The sequence below is a fragment of the Marmota monax genome, unplaced genomic scaffold, assembly GCF_021218885.2.
Source record: "Marmota monax isolate L192 unplaced genomic scaffold, Marmota_monax_Labrador192_F-V1.1 WCK01_AAM20220418_F8-fsc00009, whole genome shotgun sequence".
In the NCBI taxonomy this organism is placed as follows: Eukaryota; Metazoa; Chordata; class Mammalia; order Rodentia; family Sciuridae; genus Marmota; species Marmota monax.
The window spans coordinates 26,921,072-26,948,707 of NW_026694710.1; the positions used below are offsets into that span (position 1 = coordinate 26,921,072).

The following is a 27,636-nucleotide window of genomic DNA, read 5'->3' on the forward strand; positions in this document are numbered from 1 at the left end:
AGACCTAGTGTGTGCAGAAGGGGCGTGGATGCTGTGTGGCCAAACAGGGTGCGTACCAATCATCGACACCCCACCCTCCCTTCCTTGCCCAGCCTCTGATCCTCGAGCTGGGCCCGGCTGACCACCTTGTTCCCTTCCCCTCGCTGGGTTCTGTCAACAGAGGGGCTGCAGGAAGCATCCAGGTTGGGTGGGTGTTCCTTCCTCCTGGGCTTTGCTTTCCAGGTGGTGGTGGGTGGATGGCATACGGTGGTCCTGAGATGTCCCTCTGGATGACAGTTCCTCCTTGGCAGCCGGGCCCTCCACCCTCCCAGCACTCAAGTCACTACCGTGCAGCCATGCTGCTCCTCAGAGCTCCATTCGGCCCTCCAGGGCCTTCTCCTTTAAGGGTCCGCATCTCTTCCTGGTCGCTTCTCCAAACTCAGCCCTCTGCATGCCTCTGGCCTTAGCAAGCTCCTCCCTCCCTCAGCAGCGGCCCACCTTCCCCAGGTTTTTATACTGCCCTCCCCTGTTCAAGCTCTCTCCTGGCTGGACCAGACTGACTCAGCCTACGCTGTGCACTATGATGCTCTCTAGCCACCGCGGCCCCCACAGGAACTCACGGCAGCTAAACCTGGCCGCCTGACGCGTCCACAGTCTCCAGCATCTCCGCCTTCCCTTCTCTAATTCCTCTTGCTCTTCCAATGTCCAGGCCCTTGCTTCAGTCCCCGGCTTCTCTTCTGCTTCTCCTGCATCTGTGGTGGCCTCACTATAGGAGCCGGTCACTACCACCTGCTGGAGGGACATCAGGACCCATCTGATGGCCACCCTATTACCCCTGGAAGCTTCCCCACTGGGGGGCTGTGGGAATAGACCACACTGATGACATGAAAAACCCACTTAGCAAAGTGGAAGGCACAGACACATGGGGAAAGTACAGCAGAGCCCAGCTGGATACGGTGGGATGGCAAACCAGACCCGGCTGTGAAGTGGACTTATAAAATGTGACGGTGAGAAACCAAAGCCTGGGAAGGAAGAGCCCAGTTCCCCTCCCCTCTCTCAGTCTTTCTCCAGAAAGTCTGATTGACCAGGTCCCTACCTTTTGGGTTGTAAATAACTTCCCCTGGGAGTCTGACTACTACCCTCTGAAGTGTAAGCACACCTGTGGAGGCTCCAGGCTAGGGGCAACGCAGGAGCAGCCAGTTCTTCCCCTTATCCCACTCTGTAAACAGGCTTCCCACTAGAAACCCCATGCACAACCATATAGCAGGTAGACTAGAACATTACGACTCTAGACAGCCTATAAATGTTGTGAGAAACTGCGGATGGGACGTCAGAATTTGGAGTTTTGTTTTCCTCTGGGTCAGCAGGAGTTCTCCTCCTCTCTGAGAGGTGCATGCCCCTTTCGACCAGTCCGCTTCACCAAACAACAGGGCATTTCTGCTGTGGCCAGGCCAACTGATCCTATTGCTTCACAGCAGGGCTGTCTTCGGGGGTGGGGGGTGACTTGCCAGCACTGAACTGCCACCCGGCGGTGGGCAAGCCTCTCAACATTCATGACGCTTCACTTCCTTGCCAGTAAAATGGAAATAAAGCCACCTGCTTGATGGATTAGAGAACTCCTGCCAAGGTGAGATCAGGCACTGGTGCTGTCGTAAAGCAGTGGGCACTGTGCCCGAGTCCAGCACTGATGCCCCAGCTCCCCAGAGGCACTCCATCCTCCCGCCTCAGTCCAGCCTGGGCTGTGGCTCCCCACTTGTCCAAGGCAGCTGGCTCAGTGGGGACAGACTAGAAAGATTCCCAACTGGCTGACCTCCCTGAGCCTCAAGGGTCAGTCAGTTCACTTGCTAACCAGACAAGGACACATGTGTCTCCCAGGCATCCCGAGGACCGTAAACCAGGACCGTAAATCATGCAAAGCACGACACTGTCCTGTGCTTAGGCCACCCCGCTTCGTGTGATGTGTGCAAGGGCACCACCGCCACAAAAAGCCAGGCGGGTCTGGGTGTCTCTCTCGCTTACACAAGAACAATGGAGAACATGTTCTTAAATATGTGCCCAAGAGACCACCAACATCCCATCTCAAGTGAGTTTCCAGTCCCTGACCTCCCGACCCTCCCAGGGAGAACAGCCCCCGAGGCCAGCCCTAGGAGTGCTTCTGCAAGGAAGGCAGAGGACACCTCCTTGAGAGTCCCATCTGGGGTTCCGAGCTGCCAGGGACCGGAAAACACAAGACCCCCACTAGAACAACCTATTAAACATGCATTTCATTTTAGTTTTAGAAAATAAAAAGAAAAGAAATCAGGTTGAAAATCCATGGGACTACAACAGGTTTTCTTTAAAAAAAAAAAAAAAAGTCTGTCCTCAGACACACTAGCATTCCCCACAGTCACTCTCGGGGGAGGTAAAACTACAGGAGAGCCAACGTCTCCTTCAATAAAGTATTTCATAACAAGAAAATCCCAAGGGCTGGAGGGGACTCAGGTGAGAGAACAACATCCCATCTCCAGGGTGGCACCCCAGCCAGGCCTCCGCTCCACGCCTGCTCTGGCTCCAACCAGCCAGGAGCCCGCAGAGGGTTTCAGCAGAGAGAGGAACAGGAGGAGGGCCTTGCCCAGGCTGAGAAGTCACCTTCCCTCTCATGCCACTTGCTGACCAGGCTCAGGGCCCAGGCAGCAGGAGGATGAGAGCCGTGGAGAGCCAGGGCTCCTGGGCAAGGCAGTCTGCCGCCTGAGGCGGAGCGAATACGCTGTGGCACCTGCCAGAGGCTGCGGGATATGAAGGCCCAGTTATGCCACCAAGCGTATCTGACCTGCACTACCCCGGCAGGCTTACCTTTTTGTCTTCTTTGCTCCTTCTAACATTTCTATGGGGCCCAAAAATGTTTTGCATTCCAAAGGTCTTCCTGGGCCAGTCCCTCTTCTGGGAGCTCAGTGGGGCCTGCGTGAAGCTGCCTTCCACCCGGTATCGGTCTGCGGGGATCTTGCTCATGGGAGGGGGCAGTGTTCCACAGTTGACACTGGACCAGCCATCCGTAGAATCTGTGTATGACTCCTGGTCGCTGGCATGCCCACACTGCCACTCCTGGAGCACATGGACCGGAAGCCACCGCTGGCTCAGACCACAGCCAGCACCGACAGCACCCCTCTTGGAAGGAGGGACAGAACTCCGCAAGGAGGCTGGGGGCACCTCCATGTGAGAGGGTGGGCCTAGATGCTTGTTTAAGTCCCAGAACCTGTCGGTCTGGGGACCAGCCTCAAATGGGGAGACCGCCTCAGGGTCACGGCAGAAGGCCCCATTCCAGGGCACACCCCAGGGCTGAGAGCCCCTCCCGCCTGCACCCTCCCACCCAGGGCCACTGCCCGGGCTGTGCCTGCTCGAGCTGGCACCCAGGTCTACCACGAGCACCCGGTTACTCTTCTCTTCCTGGTTGAAATTCCCAATGCCGCTGTCACTGTTGCTGCTGGTGCTATTGTTCTGGTGAGCATCAGCGTCCCCGTCCAGGAAAGCCCGGGCCCGCACACCCTCGATCAGCTCGCCCATGTCTCGGTATAGGACAGAGATGAACTGGAGCACTGGAAGTGAGGACGCTGGGAACTCCAAACAGCCACTGGTGTCAGGGTCGGCCGTGCAGGCAAACCCAAACCGCCGCGCAATGCCTTGGTGGACCTTGTGATGAAATAAGTCTGGGTCCACCATGAACACGTGGCAGGACGTCCGCAGGGCACCCTCCTCCTCCTGCACCAGGCTCCCGTCATCACTGGTCTGCATGGTCACCAGCCCAAAGAACCGCCTGTCGTCTGGGCACACAGCACTGAAGGCCAGCTTCTCAGCTGGGTACTCGGCCACCACACTGGCCTTGTCTGTGCACAGCTGCACACAGTCCTGCATGACCTTCATCGTCACCAGAGAGTGGATCTTCTGCTCTGCCCGCAGGCGCCGCATGCAACCACGGATGGCCTGCAAGCTGTCGTACTCCAGGTTGGAGCTTGTGGAAGGGAGCTCGATGGAGCCTAAGTAGCCCACCACCATGGCCACGTTTAAAATACTCGCATCCAGCCCAAAGTCATCGTGACCCCCTAGTCCTACGCTGAAAACCGAGTCGTCCTTGATGACTTTTGACACTTCCTCCTTGGAAAGCATGCTGGGACGCGGTGCACTCAGTGCCTCGAAGCCTGGGTCCAATCGTGAGGCGGCAGACTCCGACAGGGACCTTTGCTGGAGTTTCAAGGGCTCTGAACCACTTGCACAAAGACTTGGATTTTCAAAAATCATATTGAAAATCCCACCCGACTGCATTTCCTCCACAACTCTCTCTGCCCTGTTGATACCTAATGCCTTAGAGTCAAGTTTGGGCTTCAGCCAACCTTTCCCCTCATAAAGTCCACCCTCCTCATCACTGGAGCAGGACTCCAGGTGGCCGACGCCCTCGCCAACCACCATGCGCAGGACACCAGAGCATTTCCCGATCAACTTCACCACGTCCTCGTGAGAGGCTTTTCTCACGTTGATTTCATTGACAGCAAATATCTGGTCTCCAGCTCGGAGGCCAACGAAGTCGGCGGGGCTGCCCCTCATGACGCAGCTGAGCACACAAGGCGCCTGTCCTGAGAGGGTGAACCCGTAGCCGGCTCTGCCACGGGCGACCTCCACACTCCGCACGCGCCTCCCTGGCTCGCCAGCCCTGTACATCCTGAGGCACTCCCAAGACGGACAGCATGTCGCTAAGCCGGGGGATCCATGCTTCAGGGGTGCTCGAGGCTACCACATTTCCTCTTAAGACAAGGCCCTAGGAGGAAAGAAAACACTCGTTATCAGCAGGCCATCGCCACCACCGAGGAAGAAAGAGTCCACAAGGAACGCCCGCCCGGCTGCCACGCGAATCCCACAGGAGGGAGCAGCAGAGTTCACGCCGCTGCACCTCAAAGCGGGACTGAGGGCTGGGGTTGTGGCGGTAGAGCACTCGCCTGGCATGCGCGAGGCCCTGGGTTCGATCCTCAGTACCATATAAAAGTAAATAAATAAACAAAATAAAGGTATTGTGCTAACCAAAAAAAAAAAAAAAGCCGGACTAAGAACCCTCCCTTCAGCTGTGAAGTGCCTCCCAGGGGTGACCCCTGAGGAGGTTCGTGCAGGACTCCACAGATTAGCCCCCCACATGTAGGTCGGGACAGAAACAGGCCCCACTGCACATTCCCAGGAGCCACCGCGGGCCATGTGTGACCAAGGGTGCCCGTTGGGTGGCAGAGATCAGCTGAACAGCAGGGCTGTCCTGGGGTCAAGGCACTAAAGATGGCTCCACCCAACATTTGATTTGCTCATGAATCCCCTCAAAGCATTTCCCTCAGGAGACAGGGTCACTTATGTTCTCTCATATCCCACAATCCTCCCACAATTAACTTTTTTGAACAAAGTGTTGTGTGCAGAAAACACATTAGTTTGAAACAACCTCAATTTATAAAGCTACAGAGGACACTCAACAGAAGAGATAAAACAACCACCCAAAACAAGCAAGGAAATGTAATGCTAATTTAATTATTCCAGGGCAGGACTTCATCACTCAAAGTACTGCATATCACTGAAAACAAATCTGCGTCAGGGTCCCCAGACCACCCAGGGCCAGTGGCCACCAGAACTCCCAGGCCTCAGCACAAAGGCACACGCACAGCTATGACTCACTACAGCAAAAGGGCTCCAAGCAAAATCCACAGCAGGAGATGGCATGAGGCGAAGTCCAGGAGCCCAGATGAATGTCCAGAGTCCCCTCCTGGGGGAGGTTGGGGACGTGCTTGACTCCCCAGCAAGGAGCTGTGACGGCAGGTGTGTAAGTGCCAACCAGGGAGCCCAGGAGAGACTCAGTGTCCAGGGAGTTCACTGGGGCTGGTCCCCTGGGCACCTCGGAGGGTCTGTGCCAAACCTCCAGACTCCCAGAAGTGGGGCAGGCGTCAGCATAAACCTCACCATCTACACAGACCGCTGAGGTACAGGGGCCTCTCATCAGTCAGGGTGCAGAGGCCAGCTGGGAGCCAGCCTGCATGCCTGTTCTCAATGTATCTCAGCCGCCATGAGGACTCTCCACCGCACCAGACCCTTTAAAACCAACACAGCCAGTGGCTACCTTGTGAAGCTCCAGAATACAACATGGTACATGACTTAAAAATCTGTTGTTAGAAGGGATTCTTGTGTTTGGGGATAAAGTTTCCTGTAACAGAGTCATAAACAGAAGCTGGGAGCCAGCTGAGGGTGGAAGAGCATGATCAGATGCTTCCAGGAGCAGCCTCTGGTGACAATGGACTCTCAGGATGCACCTCTGAACAAAATCATTTTTTGAAATGTATGTGTGAAAAAAGCAATTTATTTACAAATACTGTATTATTTAATATCCAAATGGTGCTAAATTAGTAATTTAAATGTTAGGACTAAGCATTTAACTGACTGGTATTCATCAGTAAGAACATACCTACTGGGGCTGGGGGTGTGGCTCAGTGGCAGAGGACACAGCAGCCACAAGGGCCGAGGTTCCAGCCCTAGGAACAGAAAAAAAGAAAAAGAAAGAAGATGGAAGAAGAAATAGAGAAGCTAACAAATTTAGTAAAGTTATCAATAAGTGTGTTGAGGACTCTTTGCTGGATCCTTTTAGGGGTGCAATAGCTGAATAACGTTCCCCAATAGGTCCACATCCTAATGTCCGGTGCCCATGCACATCCCCTCCCATGGCAACGGGATTTGCAGATGCAATCAAGTGAAGGTCTGAGATGGGGGACCCCCCTGATTATTCAAGAGGCCCCATGTAATCCCAAGGTCTCCATGAGGGGAGTCAGAGGGCCCATCAGAGGACAGGCAGACGGAGGGATCTCAGGATGGGCCCGGCCAAGGGATGAGGAGCCCAGCCCTGCCCACACTAACTCCAACCTGGTAGGACTGAGCTGGGACCTGAGGAGAGCACGTCTGTGCTCTTCAGCCACCAGCTAAGCTGCGCTGTCTCGGCACCTGAGGGGTGGGAACAGCATACACAGCCTCCTAAAACATCCCAGAATCCAGTCGACCCACGGCAGACACAATACGCCAAGGCCACTGCCGCTCCCAGGGTGACTGCAGTTTGGTCACTGGCGCACACTGCTCATGGCCACACACTCTGTGACCACAGCCTCACCTCATCCAGGGACAGGAGGCCTATTCCTTCTCTACCAGACTACAAGAGTCAACTGAGCAGAGAAGCCATCGGACCTGAGGCACAGGGTGCCGTCAGCTTCCCTGGTCCCTCCCCTCAGCCTGGCCCAATCAGCACAGGAGCTATCAAGCCGGTTTCTCCAACTGGGACCCGTGTCCCGACCACCATCCAGCAATGGTCAAAGCTGCTGACCCTGGCCATCTACCCAACACCCATAGGGCAACACACAAACACCAGGAAGACATACACCTGTCCCCAGGGACATACCACACACAGAAGACACTGACCATCCCTGTGTCCAGCCACCCTGTCCCCTACCACCCCATCTAGCAGCTGGATCCTAACTCCAGGTCCCTGGGCCATCCTGAAGAGCACTATTGAGGCCCAATCTCAATCCCTACCCGACAGGTCTGTCTGGCCCAGCTAGACCTGACCACCAGGTCATCTTCAGGAGGCCACCAGGAGGATGCCAAGACACAGCAGGACATGGTGCCAAAGGGGATGATCTGGCAGATTCTTAAGTCTCAGGACAGGCCCCAGCCAAGGGATAAGGAGGCCACTTCCAGGCCATTTAACTGTCATTGATATTCAATGCCTTCTGCATACTTTTATCCCTTCAAACACAAATACCTGCATCAGACAGTCCTGTTAAATCTCCCGGGGACCAGCTCCTTGGCCACACATTCCCAATAGCAGACTTGCCACCTACCATACAATGGTGTTACTAAGCCAGGCCTGGGGCTGCAACATGAAGAACACAGTCCCTCCCTACAAAGACCTCTCAGCCCAGACAAGAAACCCTGGAGGCAAGTGACACTTCTGACCCTGAGGGAAGAACCAGCCCACCCACCTGCTTCTGACCCTTCTGCAGGTCAGCAGAATCCCCATTTCCCCAGACAGAGCAGCCCAGCCGTTCCCAGCCCCCCACTCCACCCACCCAAGGCCTGTCCCCTGCTCCTACCCTCAGGGACCACCTCCCCATGGCCCAGGAGTCTTCTAAGCTCCAACCCTGGTGCTGCTGCCCCCTTGCTGTTACCTCATCAGGCATCTACACCAACACCTTATGCCAGAAGCACCCTGCCCCTGGCTGGGGCCCTGCCTTGCAGCCCACCCCGCCCAGACAGCTGCCTCCTCACTCGGGAAGCCTCCCACCTCTGGACCTGTCCTCTGCTCATGGCCACACACTCTGTGACCACAGCCTCACCCTACTTGTGCGCTTTCCTGTGACCATCTGAGGTCCCTACTGACCCTTTCACTTCTCCCACTCTAAGGCCCCCTTCACCCAATCTAGCATCCCTCCCAGGCATCAGCTAGGAACACTGCTACCCACCCCATGTCCCTCACACCCACCCAGGACACCCCAACCTGTAGGAACTGACCATGGCTTTTCCCAGTCCTGCACTGAGCAGATATTGCTGTGGGGCATCTGGCCAGTGGGCCCTAGGTTCCCTCTGAAGTCACTCTCTCACCCCATCAGCCTTATGGCCTTTCTCTGTTCTCCTCACAGCAACATGAACCCTGTCCAACCTCCTAAATCCAGTCTCCCTGCCCTTCCCATGCCACCTGCCGCCACCTCCTCCCCGTCTTACTGCTGCTCCTGCTCTGGTGGGCTTCTAGCATGGGGCCCAGCTCTCCCATTGCTTGGGGGGGTCTTGGCACCCAAGGCCAGTTTTCCCTCAGCGTATCTCCTGCCAGCACACAGCACAAATGAGTCCAAATGCTCCCTCCCTGGTGTTCCCATGGATGATGGTCATCTTCCCAGAGAGAGGAAGGCACCAGCCCCTGGGAAGTCCCAGAGAGCACTCCCCAGCCTAAGCACACGCAGATGCAAGAGGACACAGCCTCCAGAAGAGGCCATCCTGGACTGAGGATGTAGCTGGAAGGTAAAGGACTTGCCTGGCATGCATGAGGTCCTGAGTTCAACTCCCACTACAGAGAGAGAGAGAGAGAGAGAGAGAGAGAGAGAGAGAGACAGAGAGAGAGAGAAAATAAGTATTGCTGGACACAGTGGCACACACCTGGAATCCCAGCGACTTAGGAGGTGAGTTCAAAGCCAGCCTTACAATTTAGCAAGGCCCTAAGCAACTTAGTGAGGCCCTGTCTCAAAGTTAAAAATAAAAAGGGCTGGGGATGTGGCTCAGTGGTAGAGCACTCCTGGGTTCAGTCCCCAGGACCAAAACAAAAAAGCCAAGAGGCCTCCAGACAAGAAGCCAACGCAGCAGAGACCACCTGATCCAAACACAGGGCAGGAAGGTCACAAGCACACACAGGCTGGGGTGCAGCTCAGGAGGTGAGGTGCTTGCTTTGCACACACAAGGCCCGGGTTCAACCACCAGCACCACAACATTAAAAAAAAAGGCACAGCCCAGAGCCAGGAGTGGGGGACATTACAGAGAGACAGGAGACCAAGGGGACCAACCTGGGAGTTCCTGGGAAGGAAGGCATCTGTTCACCTAGAAAGGTGGTCAGAGGGCTCCCCAAACTGGGAAGGGAGGTGTGGGCTGTCTGATTTAAATTGAGGTTATGTGCTGAATACAGAATTCTCCCTGGGAACCTGGCAGCAGCCAAAATTAAAGCCAGTTTCTAGCATTTGGTAGGATATTTGACCTCATTTGACTTAAAAAGAGAAAGAGAGAGAGAGAGCTGAGAGAGAGAGAGAGAGAGAGCTGAGAGAAAGAAAAACCCAAAAAGTGGTGGAGGAATCTTGAGGCCACCACAATATCCACCTCCTGTACCAACTTCCTTAATCCATTCACTAGTTTCTCCCTATTCTCTTGGAACTAACTCATTGATCATTTTCATAATCATTCTTTGAGTTCTGCTATGGTTCAGATGAAGTGTCCCCCAAAGCTCACAAGTGAGACAATGCAAGAAGGTTTGGGTATCCCAATCAGTGAATGAAACCCCTTCCCTACCCTGCAATGCAAGGATACAGGCCACTGCATTAAGGCCCCAGGGACAGAAGAGCGGCACAAGCCACCAGTTCTGCCAAGACTCCAGCAGCAGATTGCTCCTGAGGAACAGGGCTGCATAGCTGTGGAGACCAGTTGGGAGCCACTGACCACTGAACTTATAAACAATGATCAGTGGTTGCCCAATAACACCTGCCTGACTAGTTGCTCCAAAAATTAACAGCCTACCTCCCAGCGCTATGAACAGGCAGGACTGTCTATATCCAGAGAGCCAAGCGCAAAAGTCCCACAAAACAGACCTTCTAAGAGGGCACAAGTCACCTGAGAACACGCAGGCCAGGCCCCAGCAGAGGTGCCACCTATGAGGTGCCAAGGGTCTGCTGGGTGACGACAAAGGATGAAGCACTGGGTAGGGAATTTCAGCAGGACCACACCCCGGACATCCCCAAACACCAGGTCCAGCCCACAGTGCCCCAGGCACCTCACACCTAGACCCCCTGGGTAAGGAGTGCAGATGGTCCAGCTCGGTCCCAGGCCTCCAACCTCCAGCAACTCCTGAAGGGCAGGGCAGCCGGACACGCAGCTTTTCCATCCCCGCCTCAGTGCAACTGCCCACCTCTAGCTGGGAAGCTCCCAGACGCACCTCTCGTGTCTGCACCTGTCCTGCTCAGACTGCTGAGACAGTGAACCAACTTGCTCTCGTCCTGGAGCTCCCACTGATGCCACTGTCTTATTCATCCACACTGAACTGTGCTGGCCCTTGGGCACAGGGCTGGGGGCTTGCCGCAGCTTGACCACACCCTGTCCCATGCCCCTCACCAAGGGTCAGCAGATGAAGCAGAAGCAATTCTTCAACTAGGTTACAGCCCCTCCTTTAGCAGCCACAGACAGGTGCCCACACACACTGTCTCCAGGACAGTCTTCCTATTGATTCCTGATCACACCAACCGATCTCAAGGTAGTTCAGTCAAGGGGTGCACCTCTAAGAACCTGATCAGCACCCACAGTGCTGCTGAGCTCCCAGTTCCCCAGCATGCCCATGGGGCCCAGATGCTCCAGGGAGGGAAAGTGCCTCTCTAAAGACCTGGAATGTGAGATGACAGAGTGGTTCTAAAGGGCTTCTTGTCAGGCACAGCTTCTTAGGTATGAATGCAGCACCCACCCCCTCAGTGCCCAGGAGCGCTTCAGAGAGTTCCAATGACACAGCCAGCTGTTGTGCCCACGTCCACCCCACATCAGTATGAACACCTCCTCTGTGCCAGGCACTCTTCTAGGCACAAGGGAAACAACAGGGACAACAGCCCGCCCTCGGGGCCCTTGCTGTAGAGCACATGGCGGCAGTGTGTGGACAGTGAGAACCAGGCAGCAAGCCAGGCGAGAGCCCACTGGCTCACACCCCATCACCCACCTCCTCTGCACTCACCTCTGCAATGTTTTCCCACCCCCACTCCACATGGGCTTCCACCACAGGCTCAAATCACAGTGCCCTGCTTCCCTGCCCTGATGTACACACATGTGCATATGTGGTCCCCTCAGGGTTTCTAGAGACCTGCTCTAATTTGAACGTGGTTTGTCCCCACCAAAACTCACGTTAAAGCCTAACTCCACAGGGCAAAGTTATTGAAAGGTGGGGCCAAGTGAGAGGTGATGGGTCACAGGCAGGAGTGGGAGCAGGTCTGTCATAAGAGCTAACGTAGTCCCCACTCCTATTTCCTCTCTTGCCATATGATGTCATCTGCCATGTTATGACAGTCAGAAGATCCTGACCAGAGGCCAATCGGATGGGGCCACTCGAACTTGGACTTTCATACTCCAAAACTGTGAGTCAAATAAACCTCTTAAACTTACAGAGCACCCAGCCTCAGGTATTTCCATTATAGCAGTGGAAAAGGGACTGAGACAGAATCCACAGCAGTGTGTGGGGGCCGAGCAAATCCCTGCACTGAGCAAGTACTCTATCTGCAGCTGTTGAGCCAGGGATTGAAGGGGTGTTCCAAGAACCAGTTAAGCTGCAATGTTCTTAGATCTCTCCATGTGACAGAAGTTATTATTTTTGTCCACGTTACAGTCTGGATCCAAAGGCCCATGTGGGAAAGGCTTGACCACCAGCCCATGGTGCTACTGGGAGGTGGTGGAACCTTCAGGAGGTAGAGCCTAGCAAGAAAAAGTGAAGCCATTGGGGTGTGTCCTTAGAGGAGTGCTGGGACCTCAGCCCCTTCCTGTCTCTTTGCCTCCAGACACACCAGGCAGACAGCGCTGCTCCATCACGCTCCCTGCCAGGATGTGCTGCCTCGCCACAGATCCAAAAGCAGTGGCGCCCAATAACCACCAACTGGGACCTCCAAGGCTGTGAGCTACAGCAGACTTTCCTCAGGGGACCCACCCCTCACGATCTGTGTGCGGGAGGCTCACAAAAGGCCACGGCCCAGTACCAAAGGTTGGTGGGGACTACATGGTCACCATGGGAGAGCCTGCGCCTGATGGACATGAGGCTGGGAGCCGGGAGCACAGGGCTTCCAGCTCACAAGTTGACAGCAACCTTGACCAGCTCACAAGTTGACAGCAACACTCCGAAAACAGTGAAAGGCTAGAGGGGGAACCAAACACGAGAAGACTGATGAGAGCCCACCAGGGAACATTTCCCAGGAGCCTACAGCAACAGGGACGTTTAACCTCCAAGAAAGGAAGCTAGGGCCCACCTTCACTCTCTATCCTCAAACCCCACCCACCACCCCTAATCCCTTTACCTAGCTGAACCCAACAGATGCTGCCAGCCCACCTGCCAGGATAACCAGCAAGGGAGCCGTGGATCCCATCCACCCCACCCCAGGATGCTTCCCGCCAGCACACAGCAGAGTGCTACAGGGCTGGGGCAGCCAGCCAGACCACTCCCCTGCCCCACTGGGTTGCCTTGCTGCCGACTGCATGTGACCCACATGTGCAGACAGCACTGCCTTCCCAGAAACAGAGGAGCAGGCGACACCCTAGATGGATAAGCAAGGCAGGGCAGAAGCCCCCAGTTAAAACCCAATCACACAACAGAATTTCAAGGGCACAGGAGAGGGGACCCTGAGCAAAGATGACCTGTTACCACACCTGTTTTCCATCCCCCTGGGAAGCACACCTGCACATCTCCTCCTGTCCACATGTTCTCTAGATGCACGTTACTGTCATCTACCTCTGCCATCCGACCCCTGCTCTGAATGGCCCATGGCCTCCATGGCCCTCATGCTCTAGCAGGCCTTGTCCAAGGAAAGCCCTGAGGAGCACAAGCTGAGAAGGACATCACCAGTGGGGCCTACAGGAAGCTCACGGGTACTGTTCCTCCCTGCAGGAGCCACGTGCAGAGAGCTTATCTGGAGGAGAGTCCAGGGCATAGCTTTGGCCTGATAGAGTGTCGCCAAGGAAATCTGTGGGAGACCTATAAGGTTGTTGGAAAAACCCATGTCTGCAGAGACCCTGCCAGCTGTAAGTGAGGGGTCAGGAGTGGCACCAGAAGAAAGCAGCCCCTGACTCCTGAAAATTCTCCTGGCAGAGAGCAGGCTGGGAAAACGGCTCAGTTGCAAACAGGTACTATCTCTGAGGAGGCGGCAGGACAGCTGGGAGAGGGGAACCAGAAAGACAGAAAGCTGGGTGGGGGCTACTATTCACAAACCTTGAGGTCTAAGGGACTTCCAAAGAGCGAGTCTGGATTTCAGGATCCCTGTACCACAACTCCTGTTGACCTCCCACTGTGCCTCACTTGAGCATCAAGGTCTCCACTGGTATTCTGTCTCCACCATGACTGCATCCTGGGTGTGGGTGGGTGGGCTGATAACTCACCTCAGTTTCATCTACAGATCAAAATACAGTGCTCTCCAGGAGCCAGGCACCCCATCCACTCCTGAGCAGACTGAGCTGAGCTCAGGGGAGGGCCCAAGGGAGCGTGCTTGGTACACGGGAGGGACCAGCAGTGAAGAGGGCTATCCTGCCCTTGGCAGCCCTCCCCTTGGGTACAGGCCGACCTAGCAACAAGCTGAAGGAAGCCATCTTATCTTGTGATAAGACGTCCCTCACAAGATCAGGTTACAGGAGGACTGTGGCTTTTGTCTTGCTCATCCTCTCCCTCACCCAAAGGGCTCTGAGTGGCCTTAATAAGACACCTGCATGACAAGGAACAGACGCCTTTCCAGGAGCCAACGAGGCAGGACGACTGCCAACAGCAGTGCTGGCAACCCCAGAGGCAGGTCTCCTGTCACCGCCAACAGCCCCAAAGTGAGCTTGCAAGGGCTCCTGTCCACTACCGCCTGGCCATCACCTTGACCATAGCCTCACCAAGGCCACATGGAGATCTCTGACCACTACACTGTGAGCTAATGAGCACTGGCTGCTAGAAGTTGCTCTTTGTGGACAAATTGTGTAGAAGTAGATCATGCAGCTTGCAATGCAAAATATGAATATTATCATTGGGTATGCTACCATTCCTACTATAAACACATAAAAATAGTGTATTTCTTTCTAGGTAGCAATGCATAATTGGGTATTTTCAAAAGCGCTCTCCCAAGGGAGAGAAGAGGAGATCATGAACTGAAATTGAATACCATGCATGTAAGAGTTTATTGGGATGAACCTAACTACTACGTATAATGTATAACTATAAAGTTCTAATTTTAAAAAATAAAAAAGCATTCCCCAAAATCATGTCTGTATTGTGATGACCAAGGACACCATGCTGCATGCACCAGAAACAAACCAACGACAGAGTGGAAGATGTGGCCCAGGATGTGCCTCTGGCTAGCTGCCTGGTCGACCCCAATCTCAGTCTCACCACCTGAGTGTGCATCCCATTTGACCAAAAAGAAAACCAATGCACAGCACACCCTAGGCCAAGCACATGGGCAAACGCACCAAGCTCCCTGAGAATCTCTACCAACAAGAATTACTCCCTCCGGGGGTGGGGATGTAGCTCAGGTGGTAGAGTGCTTGCCTCGCATGCACAAGGCCCTGGGTTCAAAAGGAAGGAAGGAAGGAAGGGAGGGAGGGAGGGAGGGAGGAAGGAAATTACTCCCTGTTTCTTGGGGTTGGGCTAATATCCTTGACAAATTCATATCTCCAAGCAGAACATGTGTGACCGGGTCTGGGAGTAGGCCAGCAGAAGAGCACCACATGCAGTGCTCCATGCAGCACACCCACCGGGAAGGTCCCTGTGTGGGTCTTTTAAAACTTTCAGTTCTTAGGCTTTAACAGTCCAGGCCAAGTGCCAGGGACACGTGTGTCAAGTGCATCAATCCCGGTCTCCCAGAGCAAGCCCCATCCACCCTGTCCAAGTCAGTCCCAATCAGACATCCTCCCGCCACGGCTAAAGAGAAGCATGGAGACTCATGTTTAGAAAAGAACTCACCCAGGGGCTGGGGAAGTAGCTCAGTTCATAGAATGCTTGCCTCCCATGCACAAGGCCCTAGGTTCAATCCCCAGCACTGCCAAAAAGAAAGAAAAGAACTCACCCAAACAGTAAAGCAGTTCTCAGACCACGAAGCATGGAAAACATGAATTCAAGAATGAGATAAGAGAGAGAGAGAAATTAAAGACAGGTAGCCTTAAGCAGGTCTTGCTTCTCTGGGAATATTTTGCCACTGTTAAAGCCCAGGGACACCAAAGGGAGTGGAATTCAGAAAATAACACAGCAAAGAAGCAGTTACACTGACGGCGCACTCATCCACACCGAAAGCGGAAGCACTGGCCAAGCTTAGCTGGCCCCTCTAACCTCGTCCACAGCACATCACGGGTGGCTTTGCTTGTTCCTCAGGGGGCTCAGCTCCCTGCTGTTCACCTCCCCCAAGAGCAAGTCAAGCGAGCCAGCGGCACAGGAACCAAGGCAAGGAGGGGCCGACTCCCGAGTGCCCAGGGCCCTGGTGGAGGCCCAGCATGCAGGGTTTGTGGAGACAGGACTCCAGCACTACTCCAGGAAGCCTCACCAGCTCCAACCCACCAGCACTTTTCTTTGGGTGAAGAAAGTCCAGATTTAGCAGAAAAGATACTATCTTAAATTACAAAGTTCTGTTTTTCTGGTTCAAAAACATTTAAATTTTACATCTCCTTGAGTGATTCTAACCCTTTATAATGTAAAGTTTACATCAAGCAAAATCCAAAGTCTAACTATTTGACAGAAACAAGCTTGTACAAGCTCCCTGATCCAACAGAAAGAAATAAAAATCAAGACAACTGGCGATTAGAAAAATAAAGACCCCAACTACATGACCCCATATTGACTGGGTTCACACGTACAGCACGGACGGCACATGGCATCCGTCTGCAGTGTCAGGAGACAGACAGACGCACAGGGTAAACCAGCATCCACTGTGGCCAGGTGCTGCTGCCAAAAAAAAAGCCGGGACTCTCCTCAGTTACTGCAGGACTCTCCATGTGCTGGGCTCCCTAAGACACTGCAGTGACCTACTTGGTAAATGACATTAGGTTCTGCTTCCCACAGACCAAGGACTCATGGGGGTCTCCTTTACTGCAAGAAAAGCAGCGCACGCTAGGCAGACAGCAGCCGAACTTCTGACGGGAGCCAGGAGAGAAAGCCAGTGGGAGAGGGTGGGTGGGCCCGTGGCAACCAGCACTCACTGTGGCCCAGGGGGCCTGGTCCTCAGCCTGCTCCTTCAGTGTGGCCACACCTGATACCACCCACCCCTGTCCTCACCTTCTCTCTGGTGAATAGCCACTGCTTATCGACCCTTCCCAGAGCCTCTCCCCCTTGGGCCACCCCCACCCTCCATATGCCTCCCACAGCGATCTTTCCTCATGGCCTGTGACTTTTCTGCCCATTCACTGGGTCAAACTGTTGAGTGGCTTCTGTGTCCATGCCAGGTAGACAACCAGAAATGGCCCCACCTCCAGGTCCAGCAGCCACTGGGGAACACAGACGAACAGGCCGAGACCATAATGCCCAATGACTACAGGCAGGGACAAGCAGGAGGGCATCGTTTGCATGACTTCTGAAACTACCCCTCTTCCTCCTCCCCAGCACCCTAGCACCCCAGCTCAGCTGCACCCTCTCCCGGAGACCCCCACCTCCACCTCCCTTTCTCTCCACACCCTGCTGAGCACCTGCCTGCAGACCAGGGCCTGCACTGTGCTTCGCTGTGTGTGGCTTTGAACCACTGCCTCCAGCTCTCCACTTCAGTGCTGTGGGTACACACAGATACCCTCAAGAGTGGGAGGACCCATTCCTGTGGGCAGGAACAGGAGCTGTCAGCCACAAGAAACCAGAAGATCTGGTCACTTTAGGACACCAGCCACAAAGGTCCCAAGACCTCAGAATCCTGTGAAGTTCAGAAGTTCCCACTGCAGAGGCTGCAGCACACAGACCCGGCTCACACACCAAGGCTGCAGCAGGCTCCCAACTCCTATCCACCCCAGCCAGCCAGGGCCCATGCTGGCATGAGCACCCCTGCCAGCCCCTTGCACTTGCCTGGGCCTCAGCTTGGCAACCACCAAGCTTCAGGACAGACAGAGACATGCTGAAGCCACTGTTTTTTCAGGACATGGTCTCTACAGCTGAGGGCACCACAGTGCTACTTTTGATCCCAGAAACAAATACTATTTCAAAATCTTTGAAATACTGAAAAGTAAACCATCCCAATTTTTCCTGTTTGTTTTTATTTGATTGTCTGCTTGTACTTTATTTCTATTTGTGGTTTTCAGACCTGTGAAAAACAGGACTATACAAAGAGTTGATGGATTTAGCAAACAAAAACACAGGCTGTGCTGCCACATTTGATTTCAGATAGACGATTAATAGCCCTTTAGTGTAAGTGTGAGCAGTAGGATTTCCTCCTGCAAGTCCAGCTGTCCAGGGTCAAGGCTGTGCTCCAAGGCTGCAATGCCTCTTCCCCATCACCCCTGTCTGGGAATCTCACTGCTCACCTCCCACCTGCTTCCTTGCACAAAGTGCATGGTGGTGAGCACAGGACAGGAGCAGGCAAAGCCACCACCGCAGCCTCCTCTCCTCAGCCCAGTGTCCAGGAGAGACGCCAATCAGCTATTCTCATCAATACAAGGGTCTCACCTGAGGCCTCCTACCACCTAGCAATCCACCCGTCCGCCTGCACCTAGTCACCCCTACCAATCCCAGGGGAAAACAGGTGCTGCCACTATTCACCTGGGGCCTTCAGAAGTCAAGGGACTCCCTAGCTCTCAGCATCTTACTTGCTCTCAAGACAGCAATAAGATCTTTGCAAACATACAAAGCACCATCAAGCATGTGCAGGATAAGCTGTGAGCTTGTCCAGCACACACAGCAAGACCCCATGGGAGCAAGAGACATGGGTGGCCAGAGGAGGCTCCTTAGGCAAGAGGCCTGTCCCACTATGATCCAGTCCAAGCAGAGTAGTGGGATGAACTGTGACAGTATTTGAAAACAGTCTTTCAGCTGGGATTAAGTCAAGGATCCTGAGAAGTGGCGATAATCATGGGTTATCCAGGATGGCACTAAACGCAATCACAAGTATATTAAGAGGAAGCAGAGGGAGGCCTCACTGAGAATGCCACGTGGAGACAGAGGCAGAGACTGGAAAACTACAAGCACAAGCCGAAGGATACCTAGAGGCACTTGGAGCTGGAAGAGGCAGGAAGGGTCCTCCCTCAAGCCTTCAGAGAGAGAATGACCTTGTGGACACCTTTGACCTTCAGAACTAGGATGAGGTAGGTTCTGCTGATTAAGCCTCCAGTTCCTGATACCTCCTGACAAAAGATGCAGGAAACTCATATGAGGGATGAACTCAGGGGGTTCCCCCGCTCCTGGACCAACTGCTAACCCCCACAGTAAGGAAGCCACCCAGCTGCTAACTCCTAAGTCCACAGCAGTGGTGTGGCTCTGACTCCCCCCAGGGCTGGACTCCAGGTGCCTAGCATAGTAGGGGCTCTGGCTAGTGGCAGTCTGGCACCTCATCCCAAAGTGCCTCCCTGGGAAAATGCTCCCTGGGCTGCAGCTCTGGACAGTCACACCCATTGCCATCTCCCACAGCATGGCACCTAGGAGCTCCCTGACACCAAGGAGCTCAGCAAAGGCCCAGGAACCCTGGAGGGCATGCCCACTCCCAGTGTTGGCACCACAGCAGAAGCCTTCCAAGAACTCCCTGGGTGTCAGCCCTACCCCTGCCATCTTCCACACATTACCCATTTAATCCCCACTGAGGCCTTATTATTAACCCTCTTTCGGACCTCCCTCCCACCCCTTAGAACCGGGTCTTGCTCTGTTGCTCAGCTGGCCTCAAACTCCTGGACTCAAGCGCTTCTCCTGCTTGTGCCTTTCAAGTAGCTGGGACTAGAGGAATGCAACACCACGCCTGCCCTCCTTTACAGGCAGGAACTGTGGCATGGGAAAGTAGCTTGTCCAAGGTAAGACAGGTGATGAGGGCAGGTGTAGACAGGGTATCTAAAGGTACTGACTGTGTCTCCCCTTCAGCTCTCAGCAAGCCTAGACAGAGCCAGAGCCCAAGGGCTGTCTGCCTCTGGAAAGGCAAAGAACCACCCACAGTTCCTATCCTTAAGGAGACAAGAATGCACAGTGCCACTAGTCAGATCCACCCACACCTGGGAAGGCACTCTGACCCCACTTCGGACCTAGAAGTCAAGCCAAGAGCAAGAGCAGCATGATTCCCAGTTTGGCTTTCCAAGTATGAAACAAGAAAACTGCCAAAGACCAAGCCCTGGCTACTAACCAAAATGCCAAGAGGTCTATTAGTAAGTTGACAAATTTTCACGCATTCTCCCATGCTGCTACACCAATTTCAAACCAGGGCTAAAATACATAAACCAACCACAATCACACATTGCATAACAATGTCTCAGTCAATACAAGGCTACAACAGTAGTTCATAAGATTAAAGCACCAAGTGACATGGTAGCTAACTCAGTTGATGAAGGTATACGCTATGATGTTTGTAGGACACGTCACCCAACAACCTGCTTCTCAGAATGTCTCCCTTTAAGTGACACAAAGGTGTACTTAAAAGGTCCAAGAGTGGGCTGGGGATATAGCTGAGGTGATAGACTTCTTGCCTCACATGCACAAGGCCCTGGGTTCAATCCCCAGCACCACAAAAAAAAAAAAAAAAAAAAAAGGTCCAAGAACACTATGAAATCGGGCAGGGACTAGAAGGGAGTTATCTCCAAAAAGAGGGCTACACAGGTAAGATATGTTTGTACAAACAACTGGAGCCCAAATAAAAAGTCACAATCACCCCCAGCTTAAAGAGTCGGACAATGGAGTTTGGGAAGGTAGGGCATACTACAGAGTGAGAAGCAATTCAGAAAGGAGGTAGCTGAGATGGTGAAGCAACACTTTCAAAATCCTGAGAGACAGCCATCCATTTAGAACTCTTTTTTTTTTTTCTAAATTTTTTAATATTTATTTTTTAGTTTTCGGTGGACACAACATCTTTATTTTACTTTTATGTGGCGCTGAGGATCGAACCCAGCACCCCGCACATGCCAGGCGAGCACACTATCGCTTGAGCTACATCCCCAGCCCCATCTAGAATTCTATACCCAGATAAACTAAAAGGTAACTGAAGAGTAAAATAAACATGTTTTTGAAATCAAGAACAAAAAAAAAATCTATGTGGTATTTCTTGGGTATCAAAAGACTAGAACTTCAGCAAAATGATGAGTGAGCCAAGTCAGAGAAGAGGAATCCAGGAAAGAGACCCAACACGGAGGAAAAGAGCACAGGGCAACCCCAGGTGACAGGTGGGCAAAGGTCTCCAAGAAATCAGGACAGACTGCAACAGGAAGGGTCTCCCAGCAACACAAGCAGTGGGTGGCTAGTGTGGGGATATGAGGAAAACCAGCTCTGACAGATCAGTGCTAGCAACACACACGCACAGGGCTATGTGCAAAGAAAACTGTGCTCCAGGGTCCTGCTCCGCTCAGGAATGAGCAGTCCTTAAGACTCATGAAGATGTGGGTGATGGTGGCTAACTTCACCAAAAGAGGTGATATGATACAGATGGGACACAGGGGAAAGGAGGGTGGGCAGAGAGCTAATGTTTCCTTCCACCTGTGAGAGGAAGCAAAAGATAAGTCTCAAGTAAATTCTACAAGGGCAGCTCGAACCCCAGGAGATATCAAAGGACAGAACAGCATCTCTGGGGGCTGGGGCAAGTGACACAGAACAATAACATTTGATTTTCAATCCAAGAACTTAGCTTTCTGCCAAGTGTCCTGCAAAGAAAACCCAAATTGCTGCTCAGTGACACACAGAAAGCAGAAAAATATATGTAAGTGGCATGTAGCGTGTGCCTGTCCTCAGTGTGTACCTCTCAAGACTGCATGAATGAGGAGAAAGATGGGGAAGGGAGCACATCGGAACACCCCCAAGAGTACAGGGTTGGGGACAGCAGGGCCATGGAAAAGGAAAGAGGAAAAAAAAATAGAAAGGCCATACCGCGTGCTCCTTTCTCATTCCTTTAACAGCAGACCTTAAAAAATACAGGGAAAGGGCCTCCAACCAGGGCTCCTGCCCAGAGCCCACACCAGCACCTCCATGGATGACTCTGGGGAGCTTCTGAAATAGTGCTCCCTGAAAATCATAGGTCAAGTTGCACATGCCAGGGGAAAGAGCTCATTTTTGAAGGAAGAGGATTGTTTTCATCAGCTTGCCAAAGGAGACGGTCCCTGCCACATCCCAAAAGAGCAGTCAGATCACTGCAGGGACCCTCACAGTTGGAACTCGCGTCCCAAACAAGGTTTATCTTCCTAAGACACCAGTTTCCAAGAAGGATCCAGCTTCCCCTCAAGGGCAGGGCAGTGCAGGTGTGGCAGGGCCCTTGGCAGACCCATCCAATCTGAGGAAAGCAAGTGAGACCATGCACCCTCCACACAGAAGAGGGAAAACCACAGGAACATTCAAAATGGCATCAGGAGCGATGAGTGGGGCTAAACAGGAGCCTTAAAGATACCCAGGTCCTTGGGCTGGGGTTGTGGCTCAATGGCAGAGCACTTGCCTAACAAGCGTGAGGCCCTGGGTTCAATCCACATAAAAATAAATACATATAATATATAAAAGTGGTTATTAAAAAAAGATACCCAGGTCCTGATTCCCTGAGACTGTGAATGTTCCCTCTTAGGACAACAGAGACCTTGCAAATGGGAATAAATTAAGGATCCTAAGATGGCGAGTGGATCCTATATTATCCAGTTGTCCTAAATGCAATCCCAGCATCCTGACAGGACCAAGGCAGAGGGAAAGCAAAAAACAGAAGAGAAGGCCACGTGACACAAAGCAGCCATGAGCCCAGAAATGAGGCCAGCCTCCAGCCATGAAGAGGAAAACAGAGGGGTTCTCCCAGAGCCAGGGGAAGTGCCTGGGAGACAAGCTCCGACTTCTGGCCAACAAGTTTCTGTTGTTTTAAGCAACTAAGTCTGTGGTGCTTTACTATAGCAACAGCAAACTAATTCAAGTGCTAATTACAAAGTAAACAAAATGTTTACAGGAATTCCACAAATTCAAATGAAGCGCAAAACTTCCAAGCCTGCACCATGTTGTGTGCGCCAGCTGCCCAGAAAGCTCCAGGTAACTTAACAACTAACCTGTACAGCGCTTCTCTCTCAGCACAACGCTTTGCTTGGCCCACTCCAGATGACCAATAAACCAATAAAAATAAAAAACAATGGATCAGAAACCCACAGCCCCAACCTTCCCAGGAGATAAGCTGAGACTTTCCTTCCTTCCTTACTCTGAGAGCTGAGACTCAGCACAGCCTTGACTCCCTCAATCTCCACCTCCAGATTTCCCATAGGTCCCTGCCTATGGCAGCCAGGCTTGCTGGGACCCAGCCAACGCCTCCAGGCCTCTGTCTCCAGGACCACACCGTCCCAACATCCAGCGCCACAGCCTCTCATGCTGGCAACAGCCCCTTCCTCTATGAGACCCTACTCTAAAATAGAGGGCAAAAAGTGAGCCAGCCCCGCCCCTGGATCCCCTCCCCTACAGCCTGCAGGACCCAGGCAGTGCCTCCCTCATCACCTGCTGACCCTCCCCATGACAATGCACCTTGGCACCCTCTGGCACCAACCCTTGCCCTCTCCCAACCCCCCACACCTCCAGCCCAAGTCAGGAGCCTTTCCTCATCCCTGGGTTTTGCCCACCTCACGGCCCTGTCTTGCCTGCCTCTGCTCCTCTGTCACAGAAGCCTCCCTGCTTGTCTTCAGTCACTTAGGCTACAGTCTGAACCTGGCTGAGAGTAGGTTCCAGCCTCAAGAGATATCACAGCAAAGTCTGGACTTGCAGCTTTCAAAGAAGACCAGGGGCAGAGGTTATGGCTCAGTGGTAGAGCACTCCCCTAGCAAGTGTAAGGGGTTCGATCCTCAGCACCACATAGAAATAAATAAATAAATAAGATGGGGATATTGTGTCCAACTACAACTAAAAATATATATATATATAAAAAAAAAAAAGAAGACCCAGACCCACATGCACCCGCCCTCACCATCCACAGGTGTGTAGGGACACCTGCCCCACTGACCCTGCCTAAGCCCTGCCCCTCAGTCAGCATGGCTTCTCCATTTGAAGTGCTCCTAAAACTCAGGTCCTGTGTCAGCCCTGTGCACCTGATATCCTTCATCTAGTCCACCAAACCACTGGGAAAGGTGCACATTTTTATTCCAATTTTTCAGGGGGAGAAAGCTCCCAATGTTTCTAAAGATGTAAACACAGTCTCTCCAGTTTAGAATCAGTTTTGCCCTCCCCACATCACTTCTGGGTACAAGTCTCAACTCCCTTCAGGGTTTCCAAGACTTTTCTTAAGGTGGTCTCCTGCCATCAGCCACCCTCCTTAGGCACCACAGCCTGCCCTGTGCATGTGCCTCTTCTCTGTGAATTGCCAGCCAACTGCCTGCCACTGCCTGCCCGGGAAGGAAGCCCAGCCACAGAGCCCTAAGGTGCTGCTATGAAAATAACTGACAGGACCATGCTGCAGGTGGGACAGAGCCTCCCAACCCTGGAGCAGCCCCACAAGCAGGCCAAAGAGGAAATGGAGGTACACAAGAGCTGACCACCAGCCCAAGGGCACATCCTGGGCAAATTGGCCAGGAAGGTGAGAGGCCAGATGGTCCAAAAGTGGGCCAGCTCCCCAACTACACTCCAAAAGTCTGAGACTGACTCTGTGTCTACTCCACAACTCTGAGCCCCCTCTGTCTACACTCCACAACTTTCTGTCTGCACTACCCCACTCTGAGCCCCTTCTCACTGCACTGCCCCACTCTGAGCCTGCACTTTCCCACCACTCTGAGCCCCCTCTGCCACACGGCCGCACTGAGCCCCTCGGTGCACGCCGCAGTCCCCAGCCTCGACGGCTGACCTGCGTTCCTGCAGTGCACTTGCAGAGTTGGGTCCCTGGAGACGGCCGCTGCCCAAACAATGCGGCCGCCCGCTAAGTCCGACGAGACTCCGGACCGGACCCCAGCGCTGAAGCCCGGCCAGCTTCCGGGCCGCGTTCCACCCCGCACGGCCCAGTCCCGGTCCCCCGCCCCCGGCCGGGCCCCAACTCGGAAGCGCTCCCTGTCGGGCCGGCGGGACCCCCTGCTGAGGCCCGCGGCCGCCGCCCCGGCCCCGCGCGCCCCGGGCCGCGCGAGTTCCCGGAGGCGCGGGAACAAAGGAGGCGCGGGCGGCGGCTCAGGAACAGCCGGGTGGGCGGCGGCGGGGACCAGGCGCGCGCCGCGGAAGACAGCAGGGCGGAGGCGGCGCGCCGGCCCACACCTACCGGGCCGCGCCGCTCGCTGCCGCTCGGGCGCCGGGCCGAACGCGCCAACGGTCGCCGCCGCGAGGGGCGGGGCTCCGGAGGGCGGGGCTGGCCGGGTGGGGCTCCGGGGAGGCGGGGCTCCAGAGAGGGGCGGGGCTCCGGGACAGGCCAGTGGGAGGGGCACGAGGGGCGGGGCGATGAGGGGTGGAGCTCCGGGACGGGGAGCCCTCAGGAGGTGGGGGCGGGGCTGGAGCAGACGGGAAGCCGGACCACAAGGGGCGGGGTCAGAGGGAAGAGCCCGCGAGGCGGGGCGGGGCCTCTGGGTCGGGGCGGGACTTCCGCCGCGCGGAGGCGGAGCGCTTGTCCCGGCGCGGAGCGGTCACCTCCCCGGCCTCCCGCCCGCTGCCGCGGTGTTCTCCGCCCCGACGCGCGCTCCGGCGACTCCAGGAATGCCTTTAGTTTTCAGTGAGGGCAGTGAGATGGGAATTGTGGGTCTTTACGGCCAGAAGCGCGGCGATGACCACGTCCTTCGGGCGGCAGGGCGAGGCTGGGTGCGCCCCCCGGGGAGGGGCAGCTCTGGGTTGGGGTGCTCCTGCCCGGGCCGCCAGAACCTCTGGGGCTGCGGGCCGCCTTTCTCTACGCCGGGTTCTCCGCCCTCTGCCCTGACCTGTCCAGATCATCGTGGCCTTATTCACCCCAAAGAGATCTTAAGGGAAAGTGAGCCCAGGACTGTGACGGTGCCCCTGGTCCCTCTGCTTGTCCTCTTCCTCCACTATCACAGTTTCTTTAGAAATTCTGTTCCCATTTAGTTGTAGTGACTGCTCAAAGTATTTTCAAAAATTTTCAGTCCACTGGGCCTTTTACTGCAATATCTAAATATGGGGGGAAATCGAGCCTAGGAATCCCCAGTGGCTGGGTTCTGATCTTTTCAGTTTGGCAAACAGCATTCCACCCTGGCTAGATAGAGCCTCCTGGGCTGCATATTAAATCATCATCACCAATGCACAGCCATGACTCTCAGCCCCTCTGACTGTATACAATTAATGAGTGTAAGTCAGGTTTCATATTCCCCTTCTGTGCTTCCAGAATGACCACCAGGCTCTGCAAATGCCTGGCTTCTTGTCAGTGTGCATCTCGCACATCAGCCTTGAGTTTCCACAAGTCATGCCGTACTGGCAGATATACTGGCCATGGTGTGCTCTGCCAAGCACTGAGGCACTGGGGCCAACTAACTGTCCAAAGCAGAACCCAGTCTGTGCCCTGAAACCTGAGGGGAGGGGCAGGAAAGCAGGTTGGCAGCACCCCACCCCACCAGCCCCTTCCTGGTTGTGTCACCAGCCACCTCCCACCTCTCCTGAAACTCTCCAGCCTGTCTCAGCCATCTCCTTTGACCTTGCTAGGCCAGGATACCTTTTTCATTCTCTTGCTTCCTTTGGCCAGTGCCCACCTCTCTGTGCCTTCCTTCTTGCCCTCATCTCTTTATCTTCTGCCTTTTCTCTTCCCCACTCACTGCTTGTCCACTCTCCAAATCTGCATCCTACCCCAAACACTCAGTGCAGGCCTCTCCTGTTTCCTTCCTCTTTCAAGTGTGTCATCTGCCTCATTTGGCTTAAATATCCATATATGTGTCTTTTCTCTCTCTCTCTGTCTTCCCATGGCCACCTGCCTGTCCTTGAGCCCTGGACATAGAAACAGTCCCCTGCATGCTGTTATCTGTCCTGGACACCATCATTTCCCACATTGCTGGGCTGCTCAGAGTGACTCACATTGTTGAGCAGAAGGCCAGGAAACTTGGGACGGCTCAAGGGGACAGCCACCTTTGTGTTTAACCTGTCTAGCTTATCAGACAGGGATTTCAGAGTTGGGGCAGTGACATAGGTATGAAATGACTTTGCAAAGACTCCTTTTGTTGCTGGGATGAGGTGCAGGCGGGAGGCGGTATAAGGAGCTGAATGGCAGCCCTTAAAGCCTGGGCACACTGATGACTAGAGTAGACAGCCACCTTGACCTGGACGGAGGGAGGGCTCAGGACACAGGGATGAGAAGCATCAAGGTGGACTTACAGGCAGCCTGGAACCCCCCACTGGAGTAACTTGGAGGTCTCAGATGTCACTGCATCCCCACTAGGTCAGCAGGGTACTCAGACCTGCCCTGCCTGGCGCAGCCCACTCTGCTTTCCCTCCAGGAGGGGTCCCATTTGAGCAATGAGGTATGGCCACCTGACACAAAGAAACGTTCTCTGAGGAGGACATTGGGCTACGTGAAATAAGCTAGTCACAAAACGCCAAAACGGCATGACTGCCCTTTCCTGGAGCACTCGGCCGAGCGCTGTGCCGAGTGAAGCAAGCCAGGCACAGAAGGACAAGTTACACGTGACCTTACTCATGGAATCCTGGAGAGGAACTTGGAGAGAGCTGAGTGTGCTGCCCAGGGCTGGACAGGGATGGCTGTGTGTCTGTCACACAGGCACTGGTTTCTTGTGCTACTGGAACTTAGCTGCTTGGTGGCCTAGTCCCTGCAAGTGGCCCAGGAGGTGACTCAGAGCACTGGGCCCTTCTTCTTGCCCCTTATGTGGGGAATGACATGCACAAATCTCTGGCATGTGAGTCTCGGCACCTGGGGTCTCAGGCATGTGGCCAATGCCAAGCTGCACGACCTCAGAGCCACTGCCTTCATTTAAATCCTCATTCTGCCCCAACTAGGGGGTTGGCTAGGCTCTGCCTCAGTTTCCTCACCTCTAAAGCAGAAGAAGAAATAGCACCCCAAGGTGTGCAGCTGTCGTGAGAGCCCAGTACACGTGTCCTCAGTGCTGGGCACACGGACGCACTGTGCAGGATGAGCACTTGTCCAG

The 27,636-nt window shown here is 54.1% G+C and overlaps 1 protein-coding gene across 3 annotated transcripts in view; it reads right to left on the bottom strand.

Moving 5' to 3' along the window:
* Positions 1-24,884, bottom strand: part of Rgs12 (regulator of G protein signaling 12) — a 115,251-nt gene extending 90,367 nt beyond the window's left edge. For 2 of the 3 annotated variants that reach the window (XM_046423450.2, XM_058572448.1), the window contains exons 1-2: positions 24,405-24,563; positions 2,812-4,765 (exon numbers count right to left, since the gene is read on the bottom strand). In XM_046423450.2, coding sequence (XP_046279406.1) covers positions 2,812-4,668 — 1,857 coding nt within the window. In that variant the 5' untranslated portion in view covers positions 4,669-4,765; positions 24,405-24,563. Of the gene's footprint in view, positions 1-2,811; positions 4,766-24,404; positions 24,564-24,806 lie in introns of those variants that run through there. The other variant, XM_046423449.1, reaches the window with a different exon arrangement.
* Between the last annotated feature and the right edge of the window lie 2,752 nt (positions 24,885-27,636).